The sequence below is a fragment of the Perca fluviatilis genome, chromosome 11 (genome assembly GCF_010015445.1).
Source record: "Perca fluviatilis chromosome 11, GENO_Pfluv_1.0, whole genome shotgun sequence".
Lineage (NCBI taxonomy): Eukaryota > Metazoa > Chordata > Actinopteri > Perciformes > Percidae > Perca > Perca fluviatilis.
Window position 1 is genome coordinate 32,471,884 of NC_053122.1, and position 15,753 is coordinate 32,487,636.

The window sequence follows — 15,753 nt, forward strand, 5'->3', positions numbered from 1 at the left end:
TATTATATTTGTTCATCTTTGGATGAATGCAGTATCTGAGATTCATTAAAACTATACTCATATTATATTTGTGGTGATTTTGTGAATTCATGGAAAGATCCCGGCCACTGGCCTGTGCAGGTTCCCCTTTCTTCAGCAAACAATGTCTGTATTCAGAGGGAACATACAAGTACAATTTGCCATAGGTGTGTTAAGTTTTTCACACTGAGTCATCTGAGAATGCAAGATGTGTTAAACATAGAGCTATGAGAGAGGAAGTGGTTATTGTTGCAGTGCAGTGAGCCACGAAGAAGAAGCACAGTATAAACTACAGTATTTTGTAGTTTTTATGCAGTGGACTCAATTTTGATGTTTTTTTACTTCTTTTGTTCCTCATCTTTTTGTCCTTTCAAATGACATGGAGAAAATTATCCTGAAGCTTACTCTCGGTGGAAACTTGAAAGACTATTTCTTCCTAAGTTGATTAAAAAGACATAAATATATTGATACTATTTATTTAAATTAGCCAAAGGAGACTGCATTACTCTTGTTTAGCATATTTTCAATGACTTCAATGTTCAAATCTGCTTCCTTGATGATGGATTGAATTTAATCCCTTCAGTCTTTCTCAACAGATCTCGAGCCTTATAGCAGAGCTTAGAGAGGAACGTCCAATAGAGAAGTTCATGAACATGGTAACATTCTGACTGTGTTTGTGGTTTTGACAGGAAAACATGTGACGAAGGTTTAACCCTGTAGTGTGTCTGTTAGAACAAAACACAACCCCCACACCGTTGCATCGTGCTGTCAGGCAGGACAACTGGACTCGACTCTGTCATGTCTATCTTTGTGATACTGGGACTGCTGGTCTGCATAGAGGCACAAGGTAGGATCAGAACAGTCTAATAACATCTGATTAACAGATACAGCAATGATACTTTATGAACTGAACACAAGGTTGCTTCAGATTTCATCTTATGATTACCGATACACACATCAGGAGAGTAATTAGATTTCTTTTGTTTGTATAACCAAACAAATGAACTAAATGGTCACATATCTAAGTAGAGGGACTGATTTCTAAGAATTTCTGTAAAATGAGAAAAGTGATTTCATTCCAATAAATATTTCCTGATTCTTTGTAGATAAAAAAAAATCAGTTACCAATTCAAGACTTAAAACATTTAAAGGTGAAGTATTGGGCTTAGTTTCCTCTCTATCCTGGGCCACCTGTGTAAAAAGTTAAAGGGGTGATAGAATGCAAAACCGATTTTACCGTCATAGTTGAATAACGACAGTTCGGTGGGTAAATAGGACATACTCAAAATCCCATTGACACCCCTTTACTATGAAAATCTCATATTTTGAAACTGCCGCTGAAAACGGGCGAATCCCAACAAAGCTGGAAGTTGACGTCAACCTCCCAAAAACCGGAACCTTTGTCAGCCCATGGGTGTATTAAGAGAACGGTCACGCCCCAACATTTACATAGGCTACACAACTGACCTGAGATCAGGTAGTTTTCTGAATCTAGCTAGGTCACGCAGATCTCTGTTATTCCATTACAAAATTCACTTCTGAAACTTTTTTATGCGAGAAATCAACCATATAAAGCTCAAATATGGGCCGCTTTACGAAAATGGATGGCTAATTGCAAATTTTCTCCGACTGTGTGTCGGAGTTTAGTGCAGGTGTTGGTGCTGCCTGGGTTGCTACATCGCCGCCCTGACCGCAGTGTCAGCGAGCTTGTTACGCCCGCAATCTTTTACCGCAGCCCGCAGGTTCCAGTAAATCTTATAATGGGTATGTGTGTTGAGTTATTTAAACAAACAATCGGGGAAATAAACGCCTCTTGTCCGCGAGTCTCATTGATAGAGCCGCGGTGAGATGGAGTCCATCAATGAGAGCTAGCTAGCCTCCTCCTAACTCTGACATTCACAAAAATACATTCAATTGAAATCCGAAATCGGACAAGTGTTAGCTAAGCTTTGTAAGACTTTGAGGAACCTGTAATATTCATGCCGTGACAAAATTCAAACTGTAAATATATTTCAGTTATGCGAAAGTGAGCAAGCTGCGATACTTCCCCATTGTAATGAATGGGACATATAGCAAGCAGCTGCTCGTCCTACAAAGACGCCTCCCTTTCATAAAAATGCCTTAAAATCAAATCGGACACAACGGTTAGCTTTATAAGACATTGGGGAATGATGTTGTATAAGTGGCATGACAAAATTCAAACTGTAAATATAATTTAGTTATGGCGACAGTGTAGCCAGCTAGCTGCGGTATTTCCCCATTGTAATGAATGGGACATATAGCAAGCAGCTGCTCATCCTACAAAACCGCCTCGCGTCCGTAAAAATGCCTTAAAATCAAATCGGACACAACGGTTAACTTTATAAGACATTGGGGAATGATTTTATAAGTGGCGTGACGAAATTCAAACCGTAAATATATTAGAGTTATGCCGGCAGCTGGCCGCGGAGCCCCGTAGTGCAGTATCCACAAAGGGTGACTTTGCGCTGGGTATGGAGCCCAGCAGGCTGCCGCTTTCTCGTCAGACTGTATGGAGCTCCTAAAGTCCGACACGTCTTACCAAATTTGCAATTAACCATCAATTTTTGTAAAACGGCCCATATTTCAGCTTTATATAGTTGATTTCTCGCTTAAAAAAGTCTCAGAAGTGAATTTGGTAATGAAACATTGCAGTGTCTGGAATATGAGATTCTGTCGCTTCTCTAATGTATGTGTATTGGGGATTCGCTCAACCAATCAGCGCGCGCCTCTAATGTCTGTGTATGGCAAGTCGCTCAACCAATCAGCGCGCAGCTCATCTAAATATTCATGACCATACCATATTTGGAAGAAAAGCTCTTGTTACAAATAGGGCCAAAACACAGGGATGCATAAGGGCCAGTAAAATATCAACCAGGCCATTTTCAGCCCAACCAATGTTACATACCCCATTAGGAGACCATAAGGAACAGTGTGAAATACCCTATATAATCATTCTATCACCCCTTTAATATTATTAGTGGTGCTAGTTGTAGTTATTTGGAATAGAATGGTGAAGTTTTATTACACATATGTTCACAAAATGTATTTTTGATATATGATAATCCGATACAGTATGTCATACATGAAGTACATACATGGAGTAACAGTCAGTATTGGCTGAATGACTTCATAATATGTGGTATTTTGATTGTATGGTGTGTCTACTGTTTTACAGAGCCCAGTGCTGTGACTCCTGTGTTTGTCCAGAAGGGAGAGGATGTGCTTCTAAATGTCACCACAGCTGATGTTTCTACAGAAGATATGGTTTTCTGGAGATTCAATAAAACAGTTAATATAGTACGATTTTTAGCTGGTACAGAAACAATCTTTGATGACTACTCTGGAAGGATTGAGGTGCTTGAGAACTATTCTGTGAAATTGAAGAATCTACAAGAGGCAGACAGTGGAGTTTATACTGCAGTAGTGTCTGGGGGTAAAGAAAAAACAATAACTGGATACAAGGTCACAGTCCAAGGTGAGTTTATTAACGATCAGACAATGATGGAGAGTTTCTGCTGCCATGTTTCTAAAACCTCTCCACCTGCCTCTCCCCCCTCAGATCCAGTGTCTCCAGTTAAACTGTCAGTGGACTCTGTGTCTAACAGCTCAGACTGGTGTAACCTGACAGTGAGCTGCAGAGCAAAGGACTCTCACATTAGCAGCACCTTTAGATGTGACACCCACACCTGCAGTCAGGAAGGAGGAGAGAGACTACAGGTCCCACCCTCTGATGCTGATCTCCATGTCTACCTGTCCAATGGCTCCATCATCTGTAACCATAGCAACCAGGTCAGCTGGAAAAAGGACATGAAACCAATTAAAAATGTCTGCCCCCGACTTGCTGGTGAGAATGAAAGACAAAACCACAAACAGCTGATAATATCCTAATGAACAGTTTGAAATTTAGACTTAGAATATAAAAACACACAAACACACTTTTTTCAACAAAAACTGAAATATGTCTGCCCAAAATGTCTTGAGATAAGGGCAAGACCAGAACATATGTATGTGGTCAGCTGGCTGACTTTTACAGCAGGGACAAGCAGGATCAGCACTAGGGAAAATCTTGGCCAGTTTAGCCTTGGTCCAGTGTACTCTAAGAAGGATTTTAAGTTGAATTAGGCTGTGTCTGGCACAAGGAGAGGAGGTGTGTACTAGGCCAAGTGCTGCCTCCCATTGGTCCTCTCTCATTGCTTCCCCAAAGTCATCCTCCCAGAGCTGTCTTATTCCTTGCAGCGAAAGGGGAGAAATGTTGCAGATATCATTATAAAGAGTTGAAATTAAGCCTTTCCGATGCGCAAAAAAAGAGAGAAAATTGTCTATTGTATTATCTGTTAGAAAGTATGGGAAGGAGATCAAAGTGTGATCAAACACTTTTTTCAACAAAACCTATATATATATATATATATATATATATATATATATATATATATATATATATATATATTAGGGATGGGCAACGATTAAAAGTTTTAATCGCATGATTTCCCTGATTAATCGCGATTAATCACATTGTTATACACAAATCCAATAATGAATTCAAAAGTAGTGTATAGCGCAATTTTATTTTAAATGTTCTGCCATATGAACGAAAGTGCCATAACGTTTGTTCTGCAAACACTTAACATCAGCATTTTGTTTATACAGTAGCAGTTAAATAAAATATTTAGTGTAAATCTCAACTTAAACAATGTAATCAAAGCAAATACAAAATTAAAGCTTATTGCCACTGCCAGGGCATTCATGTTATCCTGTTTGTTATATATAAAATAAAACTGCCCACAAAATCCTGAGCCAAAATCATAACATTAAAACAGGCAATTTCTGAGATAACAGCAGAAACATGTTTTTCTTTTATCAGTGAGTAGCATAACCAGTCTATGTTCAGTACCAAATGTCCCTCTTAGAGTGAGGTGAGGCACAAATGTTTCAGTATAATGTCTCTACTGTTTTCATTACAGTCAGAGCATGTAAATGCAGCGCCCACTGTTTATCAATATAATGCACTGTAACTCCGAGGTAATTATGGTTACTCAGTGATGTCCAGTAGTCCCCAGTGAGAGTAACATGTTGTAAAGTTGTCGCTTTTGCGGTCCTCTCCTTTTCATACAACTCGTGTATTCTCAGGGGCGTAGCACAAGACCCTGGGCCCTATGCATAGGCAGTCCTGATGGGCCCCCATGTTCCTCACCCCCCCCCCCCAAAAAAGAAAATAATAATAACAATAATAATAATCGGGCCTCTGTACACATGAATCTGTAGATGTTAATAGGGTGATAACTATTAACTGTAATGCTTAGAGTAGCGTGATAACACACATTTCAAACCTCCTTTCTCAACATTCTCTAACCTACTTTACTGTGGTTACTACTACATTTTGTTGCTTGCCAGCCTGCCACATTTGATATTAACCTCTTATCCTGTAACCCAGAGCCGGATTAACCATTAGGGCAACTGGTGACTTGCCCAGGGGCACAGGACATCTAAGGGGCCCTGGGCTCCGTCAAATATTATGTTAGATCACATTATAAACGCAGTCATCACTTTCCGAATTATATGTGGATTTTTGCAACCTGTTCCATGAAAATATTATGTTAAATCACGTCAAAAACAGTGTCTGTAGCTTCCTGCATAGCGAGCGAGGAGAGAACGAGCTGACGCAGACGGTGGTAAAGTTGGTTTTATATTGGAAGGTCAAGCTGCATAATAGTTTATTCGAATGTGTCGAATATCCAACGTCCAATATAAAACCAACTTTACCACGGTCTGTCACATCGAGTCTGCTGTGGTGTGGTGGCACTGTATCCTGGCAAAGACTGGAGCGATTGAGCTGCACCCCGACCCTATGAAAGTGAAGTCAGTTTCCCCAGGTGAAGTTTAAACACACATTTAATTAAAATTTTTATTTGTAATGAATGTAATGTATGGTAAAGGCGAATCAGCATCAACAACAGCGCGTCTATTAGGTTAGCCAAAAGTCAAATTGCTCCCTCGTGATTTGTAGAGCTCAGCCCTTTGATTAGTTTTGATATTAGTAAAAACAAGAACAGCACAATACAAAATATTATAAACTGGCATGTTTGAATTCATAACGAGGGTCACTGTTTTGGTGGCGTTAAGTTACAACACACAACACAGTGCTTGCTGAGACCAGTGCACAGGAGGAAGAGAGGGAGGGAAATGAAGAAGGAGAAGGCAGTAAACTGGAGAGACCAGGCGGGTCAGAGCAGGAGAAGACCACAGAAGGAGATGCAGAAATGAGTGAAAGAGAAGAGGGAAAGGAAGAATTGACTGTGAGGGATGAAGAGGAAGCTGCAGATTCAGAGAGAGGGACAGAGGCAGAGAGTTCAGGAAGAGGCATATGAAGATGACAGGGATGAAGAGGAGGCTGCAGATTCAGAGAGAGCAACAGAGGCAGAGAGTGATCAGGAGGATGAAGATGACAGGGAGGAAGAGGAGGCTGCAGATTCAGAGAGAGAGACAGAGGCAGAGAGTGATCAGGAGGATGAAGATGACAGGGAGGAAGAGGAGGCTGCAGATTCAGAGAGAGGGACAGAGGCAGAGAGTGATCAGGAGGATGAAGATGACAGGGAGGAAGAGGATGCTGTAGATTCTGAGAGAGGGACAGAGGCAGAGAGTGATCAGGAGGATGAAGATGAAGATGACAGGGAGGAAGAGGCCAGTTGTAAGGCCATTTGTTAAAATAAAATAAGAATATATATAGTGCATCAACATAAAATGTTGATATAGTTGATTGTGAAACCATAAACCTAATCTTGACTTTGAACTACATGCAACAGTGTAGCCAATAGTTGACTTTTACTCCATACACACTAATTGCCTGCTTCATGATGATGATGTGATAATTTCACATTTTGCATTTTAGAAATAATCTCTGGTTTTAAGTTAAAGCTTCCCTAGCTGTCTGCTTTATTCACTGTTACAATCAAAAGATAACTGATTGGCTATATATTGCAACATTTAATAATTACTCTGTAGCCACCAAGTTCTGTGATAGATTAATTGTATAAAGTTATGTTAAACATTTGTGCATCTGTTCTGTCTCTTGAATGCACTCTTGAATGATTTGTTAGTATAGAAGTATGGGCTATATGCTCTTGATGATAGCGACTTTGCAATTGTTGCTTTGGGGCGGGGGGGCCTTGAGTCTTGTTGCCCAGGGCACATGAAATTGTTAATCCGGCCCTGCTGTAACTTAATATAATAAACACCTTTCAGTCAAAATGGCTAAACATGGTTTGCTTTAATTTTGATATAAGCTCACCTTGTCTCAAATCCAAAGAGGAGGATGAGGGGTCTGTTGCTACTCCACTCCCTGGTGTGACAGTTTCTGAAACTGAGGGCCATGTGTTTCACAGTGTTAACATCTGCTTCTACTGAATCTGACATAACTATAATGTTGACATGATATGTATCTACCGATGAGCTAAGACAATGATTAGCCTATTATTATTAATTATAGACATTATAGCCTATTAATTTAAAATTAAACGTGTTTTAAATTAGGCTATTACAATGGTGTGTTATATGCAAACAGCATTGTTAGTGTAGTTTATTTATTTAGCCTTTACCTCAGATTACATGTACAACCAAATTATCATTTGAAAGTGTATGTTCTGCTCTTTCAATGGGTTGTCTCAGTCCGTTTTTAGCACTAACAGTCGCGGAGATATTCAAGCCGTTTAGCACCATGGATTTCGCTTTTTAGTTTGTGCTCACCTTTCTTTGAAAAGAAGTCAGTTAACCCTTGTGTGGTCCTTCGGGTCCCAGTGACCCGAAGGACAACACAAGGATTATGTACTTCCCTTTACAAGAAACAGGGTTTAGAGAGCAATTCTCAACAAAGTAAAGTAAGTAAGTAAAGTTTATTTCTAGAACACATTTAAACACAGTTTAAGCTGACCAAAATGCTGTACAAACAAGAACTAAGGTGCTCTATTAACCCTTGTTTAGAGAGCAATTCTCAACAAAGTAAACGGAAGTACATAATCCTTGTGTTGTCCTTCGGGTCACTGGGACCCGAAGGACAACACAAGGGTTAACAATTGTTTCCCCTCATTTTGTTTTCTCTCCTTCTGCTGTCTTTCCTTTCTTTTTGGTAACCTGATTTGGCTTTCTTTGAGAAAGACATTTCTACAGCAGAAGTTTACGCTCCACCAGACGCTCAACTGAACTAACGTAAACAAAATGCGTGCAGATGGACTAAACCATTCGGCGCATTAGCAAGGGGTGGGTGAGACCTTATTAGATTGTCTTTTTTTGTATACAAAATGTAGTCAGTCAATCAACCAAGTTATTCAGCCAATACACTAACTTTACATTTCATCTGACAAGCATTAGGAAATTTAATTAGGAAATGAAAATATCCGGTAAAATAAAATATATTCCAGACTTTTCAAGGGCCCTCTCTCCCCTTGGGCCCTGGGTTGGTTTTACCCTCAGTCCAACGCCCCCGTGTATTCTTCTTGTGATGGTGCGTCTTGTAAAATCTCATACCTGCCGTCATTTGTTGCGATTCTCAGATTGTTTCTCAGACCGACGTCCTACACTAATAACACTAATCGGCCTGCAGTCTGCTGTCCACTTCGCTATGGCATTTGTTAGCTTCTTTTGCCTTTGTTTATCTGTACTTCTCCCACACGCTGCATCTTATAGCCAGGACACACCGACCAGACGGCCGACCGTCAACAGAAAAGCCAGTCGAAATGATCAGTCTCCCCGTGTTGGTCCAAAAAGTGCCACAGAACACGCCAAAGAGACGAGACGTAATACGCCTCCATAACAGCAGGCGGTGCTAATCTGTATTGTTGCCCAAGAAATTAAAACTGGCAACTGATTGGACGAACGCATCACAAGTGTTTGTTTTCTCCGGAAATTCAAAGCCAGACTGTCATGGCGGCCCTTCAGAATACGATTTCATATTGTACTAAAATAGTTAACTGAAACATGTTTCTGAAAACATTTGAAGCGAGAAATAGGCCGTGCAGTTGCTGAATCTGCCAATTATTTTCTTTTCCGGTTCCTGTAAGCGCGGCAGCAGTCAGCACCAAGGGGGTAAGCTAAAGGGGGTATGCTTCGCTTCAGTACTGGAACCTCCTCTGGCACCATTTTGATGCTACAAAGCGATCACCTCCCGTTAGCATTCCATTGACTGCCATTCATTTTGACGACACTTTGACAGCGAATAACTTTACATCTGAAGCGTTTAAAGACTCTATTTGTCCATTGTTTATTTCTAAAGAAACATGCCAATGTATACATTACCTTGTACCTCACGTTATGGCTCGGTAGCAGACGTTTTTGTAAAAATAGGCTAACGATTGTGTCATAACCACAGACTTACTGTCACTCTCTCAGTTTGAGGCGGCGCAGTAACGCTCAGCGCTCACCGGAAAAGTGCTTCTAATATCCTTCACTGGTCTCCGTCCAGAGCAACGGATCTGTTGATCCAGTTTATATACTGTCTATGGGTAAGCTTCGCTTCAGAACTCAAACCTCCTATGGCGCCATTGTGATGCTACAAAACGATCACCTCCTGTTAGCATTCCACTGACTGCCATTCATTTTGACGTCACTTTGACAGCGAATAACTTTACATTTGAAGGGTTTAAAGACTCTATTTGTCCATTGTTTATTTCTAAAGAAACACGACAATGTATAAAAGGCTCCATTACCTTGTACCTCACGTTATGGCTCCGTAGCAGATGTTTTTGTAAAAATAGGTTAACGATTGTGTCACATAGTAGAGGAATTACCGTATAGTACAGGAGAAGCTCGCAGGCAGTTTTGTCTTACATGAGCTGTTTAGGTTTAATTACTAATGTTAACTAGCATGTTAGTTAGCAATAATTAGCCTGTGCCCATGTTATCTCCTTACATACAGTACAGGCCAAAAGTTTGGACACACCTTCTCATTCAATGCGTTTTCTTTATTTTCATGACTATTTACATTGTAGATTCTCACTGAAGGCATCAAAACTATGAAAGAACACATATGGAATTATGTACTTAACAAAAAAGTGTGAAATAACTGAAAACATGTCTTATATTTTAGATTCCTCAAAGTAGCCACCCTTTGCTTTTTTGATAGCGCTGCAAACCCTTGGTGTTCTCTCAATGACTATGTTTACAAGCAGCCAATAACCCGTTCAAAACTGGAATATTAGCAATAATCCGGTCGCGCACGGCCATGTAAACACCGGCAAAAACACGAATATGCTCATATTCCTGTTTTTAAAAACCCGAAAATGATCCCTGGGTTACCCCTTTTCTAACCCGAAATTTTGGTCATGTAAACGCATATCGGAATATCCCCATCAAAAGGAACATTGATTTGTGTTCTGCGCATGTTCTATACGCAAGGAATCTTGGTCTTTTGAGTAGAGGAACTTCTTGTATGCGCCAGAAAACCTGCGCGCAGTATACCGGAAGTAAACAAGAGGTAGAGGTAAACATGGCGAGACGCAGCACAGCACCTCACTTTTGGAGCGAGGAGGAAACCAATTTCTTTATTAGTGTGGTGAAAACCATGAATATAATGTCAACTTTTGTTGACGGCAGAAAGTACCGAGATACTGGGATTTATAAGAAGGTGACCGAAAAGTTACGCGAAGCAGGGTTTGTCCGTCCAGACACTGACCGTGCGTCGCCGTTTACATCGGGATATTGCCAATTGATTACAAATTCCATGTATACAGGAGTAACTCTCTCTGCTCACGCATGTAAACGGGTTATTCCGAATGTTTCAGAAACCCGAATAGTGACCTTAACCCGACCATAACCCGAAAATTGACAGCTTGTAAACGTAGTCAGTGAGCTTCATGAGGTAGTCAACTGAAATGGTTTTCACTTCAATTAGTGGAATTGTTTCCCTTATTAATGGGGTTGGGACCATCAGTTGTGTTGTGCAGAAGTCAGGTTGATACACAGCCGACAGCCCTATTGGACAACTGTTAGAATTCATATTATGGCAAGAACCAATCAGCTAAGTAAAGAGAAACGAGTGTCCATCATTACTTTAACAAATGAAGGTCAGTCAGTCCGTAAAATTGCGAAAACTTTGAATGTGTCTCCAAGTGCAGTCGCAAAAACCATCAAGCACTACAACGAAACTGGCTCACATGAGGACCGCCCCAGGAAAGGAAGACCAAGAGTCACCTCTGCTGCTGAGGATAAATTCATCTGAGTCACCAGCCTCAGAAATCGCAAGTTGACAGCAGCTCAGATTAGAGACCAGATGAATGCCACACAGAGTTCTAGCAGCAGACACATCTCTAGAACAACTGCTAAGAGGAGACTGCGCAAATCAGGCCTTCATGGTCAAATAGCTGCTAGGAAACAATTGCTAAGGAGAGGCAACAAGCAGAAGAGATTTGTTTGCGCCAAGAAACACAAGGAATGGACATTAGACCAGTGGAAATCTGTGCTTTGGTCTGATGAGTCCAAATTTGAGATCTTTGGTTCCAACCGCCGTGTCTTTGTGCGACGCAGAAAAGGTGAATGGATGGATTCTACATGCCTGGTTCCCAGTGTGATGGTGTGGGGGTGCTTTGCTGGTGACACTGTTGGGGATTAATTCAAAATTGAAGGCATACTGAACCAGCATGGCTACCACAGCATCCTGCAGCGACATGCCATCCCATCCGGTTTGTGTTAAGTTGGACCATCATTTATTTTTCAACAGGACAATGACCCCAAACACATCTTCAGGCTGTGTAAGGCTATTTGACCAAGAAAGAGAGTGATGGAGTGCTGCGCTAGATGACCTGGCCTCCACAGTCACCGGACCTGAACCCAATCAAGATGGTTTGGGGTGAGCTGGACCGCAAAGTGAAGGCAAAAGGGCCAAAAGTGCTAAGCATCTCTGGGAACTCCTTCAAGACTGTTGGAAAACCATTTCAGGTGACTACCTCTTGAAGCTCATCAAGAGAATGCCAAGAGTGTGCAAAGCAGTAATCGGAGCAAAGGGTGGCTACTTTGAAGAAACTAGAATATAAGACATGTCTTCAGTTATTTCACACTTTTTTGTTAAGTACATAATTCCATATATGTTCATTCATAGTTTTGATGCCTTCAGTGAGAATCTACAATGTCAATAGTCATGAAAATAAAGAAAACGCATTGAATGAGAAGGTGTGTCCAAACTTTTGGCCTGTACTGTATATCTACCTACGCTCTCTGTCTCTGTAAGATTCGGAAAGTTTGAGATTTCTCTTGGCACAGCTACCAGAAGACTTACAACTTTCAGACAGGTTTTTCACGTCAGATTTACTTCGTCTGCGGAGGCTGTGCAGTAATGCTCAGCGCTCACCAGAAAAGTGCTTCTAACATCCTTCACTGGTCTATGTCCAGAGCAACGGGATCTGTTGGTCCATTCTTATATACTGTCTATGGTCAGCACAGACTTTTCAAAGTTTTTTGAAAAATACTGAGAAATATGGGTTTCTTACCAAAATGTCCAAAAATAACATGGATGTATAGGTGTACGTTGTATGGAACCCATAGAACATTCTTTGCAGGTGAAATTAATGATTACTTTCATTGAATTTTGGGTGTTTTATTCATAGCATTTAATAATGTTTTTTAAATGGTTTCAAACAGTATCCTGACTAAACTTTGACATAAACCAGACTGTGATCCACTCAGCATCCTCTGATCTCAACTATTAGTCAAAATAATTCATAATTTCTGCTTTTTTAATTAAAAAAGTGACAAAAACATTTAAAAAAGTGACAAAAGCATAGAAAAGGTTCATTTTCAATTTGACCCAGAACGACAACAGGTTCATGGTCAACGGGAAGACAACACAAAGGTTGAAGCAACATTAAATGACGATAATATTAAAAAAATAAAATGTGTTACTGTGTTTGCCATAGAATGGGCCATCTGCCTCTATAAGTGTATTATTAAGCACAGAACATATGGGACAGCCATTAATTGTGAGTGTTTGAATTAGCACAACTATATACCTGTTAAACTGAAGAACAAATAAACAGCATCAACATCATCCTTTTTAACAGTCTGTAGAACTCAACTGTACTTTACTGTGCATGTATTTTGAATTGTAGGAATTAAACTACAAAGTCCACAAAGATATCTTAACTGATATGTTATGTCCAGTCCTGTAGCCCTGCAGAGTCACAGTGTGGATCTGTTGTGTGAGTTTTGTAATGTTGTGTTCTAGGTCCAGAGAGTGTCTCTGCTGGTTTCTCTGTGTGCCTGCTGAAGACAGCCGTGTTGTCCGTCGGTCTGATCATCATGGTGGCTGCTGTCATCACTGTTCACCTCATGGAGAAGCTCAAGAAGCACAAATAAAAACTTAAAGTTAAAGGTACGCTGTGCAGCTTTTGACCACTAATAGCACCATGGAGAAGTTTTTTTTTTTTTTTAATAAGAGTCCCTGTTTTGTTTGTTTTGTTAATGCACGAGCCATCAGAGGGACGTTGTACATTCCAGCCACTGATGTCATGCTGTTCCACTGATTGACAGTAGGTGGCAGTAACACACCAATAAATTAACCAACAAAGGAGAGGCGGTAGAACGCTGCAAGCCAGACAACATGGATGCAAACAATGTAAAATTAAAAAAATATTTGTACAAAATATGGGGAAAATGTATTTCAACTCATTTGTAAAGCGTAAATGATACTTTAAATGCAATTTTAGTTTTAGCAAAGTATAACAAGAAAACTCCACATGGCACATTTTATGCAAATTCTTATGATTCTTAATTATCCATTGATTATACCCAATAATCACTGTGATCACTTTGTAAATACAATTATTGTACAAAATATGTTCCAAAATATTTTAGGAGCATGTAATCTCCTTAATAAAAAACATTTACATTTATAGATATATTTATATACATGTATCTTTATACATTTATAAATATAAAGATACAAGAACTAGTCTTGATGTAACCCTGAATGTTATTAACAATGTTCTAACAATATATATGTGTATGTTTATATGTACAGTATGTTATTAGTTTTTATTTATCTTTGGGTGACTGCAGTTTCTGCTACATGCACCATTATCCGAGATTTATTAAAGCTATACTCATAATATTTTGTGGTGATTTTGTGAATTCATGGAAAGATCACGGCCACTGACTGTCACTGTCCCGTTTAAATCTGTGAACAAAATTTGGGAAAATATTAATCCCAACACATTTGTAAAGCTTCAAGGTTTTTTACAATGCAATTTGGCAAGTACATCATCTTGTAAATATTGTCTATTTCTGAGAAAACTCCACAGGGCACCTTTATTACAAATGCTGATAATTCTTGATTATTCATTGATTATACCCAATAATCAATGTCCTCACTTTGTAAATAAAATGATTGTTTGTTTATTGTTTATTATTGTTCATTAAAAGGATCCCTATTAGCTTATGCCGTAGCAGTCAGCTACTCTTCCTGGGGTCCACACTAGACACGCAATACAAGATTACATCACATTATATCACAGATGTTCCATTGGAAAATGTGATTAGAAAAATCACATCAATATGCATTAAACTTATCCACGCCCACGTACATACATGAATGTGTACACCCGCAAACATATACACAGGTACATTTCCCATAAAACAAGAATTAAACTGACCATATATTAAAAAGATAAGTGTAAAACTAGTGGTAATAGGTTGGAAAGAAGTTGGCTAAAAAGATGTAACACAGAATTGGGTGATAATTTATACTTCATGCTTTATAAACTGGCGAAACAGACCGGGTCAATTTTGACCTGGGAGGACAACAAGTGCATGGTCGACGGGAGGAAAACACAAGGGTTAAGGTGCTAGTTCTCACAGAGCAGCCCAGAACAAGTCTAGAAGCCTTGTTTTGTGCAACTTGCAATTTTGCAAGATTTGTTTGAGATGCAGAGGAGATTATGCAGAGATGATCAAAAAGATTTATACAGTATGTTTTAATATTAATTGTTTCTGCTACATGCACCATTACTGGAGACTTATTAAAACTATACTCATCTTATATGTTTTGTAATTTTTTGTGGATTAATGGAAAGATCACGGCCACTGACTCCCCCCCGCCTGGTATATTGTGATTTTTTCAACAACGAATCCATCAGTGCTACTGTATTGTTATAGGAAACACACTAAAAGTAAAAAACAAAAACAAAACAAAAACATGATGTGGTTCAATTAAAAACCATCATGAGACTGAACTTAAAGGCATACTTTACTGAAAATCTATCTTTTGACCATTAAAAAGCTTGAAAAGTTTGAAGCTTCTTCCAGCATAATCTACACTGCTGTTGATCCATATGTTCAGAACAGACTTTGCAGAGTTACCCTTAAAGTCTACAAGACGTATGTGATTACACATTGGATTTTTCAGTTGAGTAGTACTGTAAAATCAAGTCTTTAGGAACAAGACAAGAACAGTTCATAATAAAATTGAGAAATTATAATGTATAATAATCTAAAAGCTTGACCCCAGGTATTGAGATATCCAGGGTTTGAGAGACATACATACTGTTAAAAACAATCCTATCAGGATTATTTTGTGGTTGGTATCCTATAATTTACTGCAGGGGTCATCAACTACATTTTTTCAAGGGCCAGAATTTTTCTAAGCAGACACTCTGGAGGCTGGAATTTGAAATAAAATGAATTTATACCTAATACGCCTATTCTTGTTCGAAATTTTCACTTTCTTACTGAATTAAT

The 15,753-nt window shown here is 39.4% G+C and overlaps 1 protein-coding gene across 2 annotated transcripts; it reads left to right on the forward strand.

Annotated features, from left to right (window-relative positions):
* The first annotated feature begins 736 nt into the window (after nt 1–736).
* Nucleotides 737–14,525, forward strand: LOC120568570. 2 transcript variants are annotated; one of them, XM_039816167.1, is made up of 4 exons: nt 737–865; nt 3,215–3,514; nt 3,599–3,883; nt 13,244–14,525. In XM_039816167.1, exons 1-4 carry the CDS (start codon nt 817–819, stop codon nt 13,372–13,374), a joined length of 765 nt encoding a protein of 254 aa, XP_039672101.1. In that variant the 5' UTR covers nt 737–816; the 3' UTR covers nt 13,375–14,525. The 2 variants fall into 2 exon arrangements, with proteins under 2 accessions (XP_039672101.1, XP_039672102.1); XM_039816168.1 differs by having other exon boundaries at nt 738–865; nt 3,599–3,828.
* The last annotated feature ends 1,228 nt before the right edge of the window (nt 14,526–15,753 follow it).

Bases quoted from the DNA above. Each gene is read 5' to 3' on its own strand.
- LOC120568570 (XM_039816167.1), top strand. From the start codon at position 817: ATGTCTATCTTTGTGATACTGGGACTGCTGGTCTGCATAGAGGCACAA. The intron at 866-3,214 runs GTAGGATCAGAA...ACTGTTTTACAG, and splicing joins GGTCTGCATAGAGGCACAAG to AGCCCAGTGCTGTGACTCCT. The intron at 3,515-3,598 runs GTGAGTTTATTA...CTCCCCCCTCAG, and splicing joins ATACAAGGTCACAGTCCAAG to ATCCAGTGTCTCCAGTTAAA.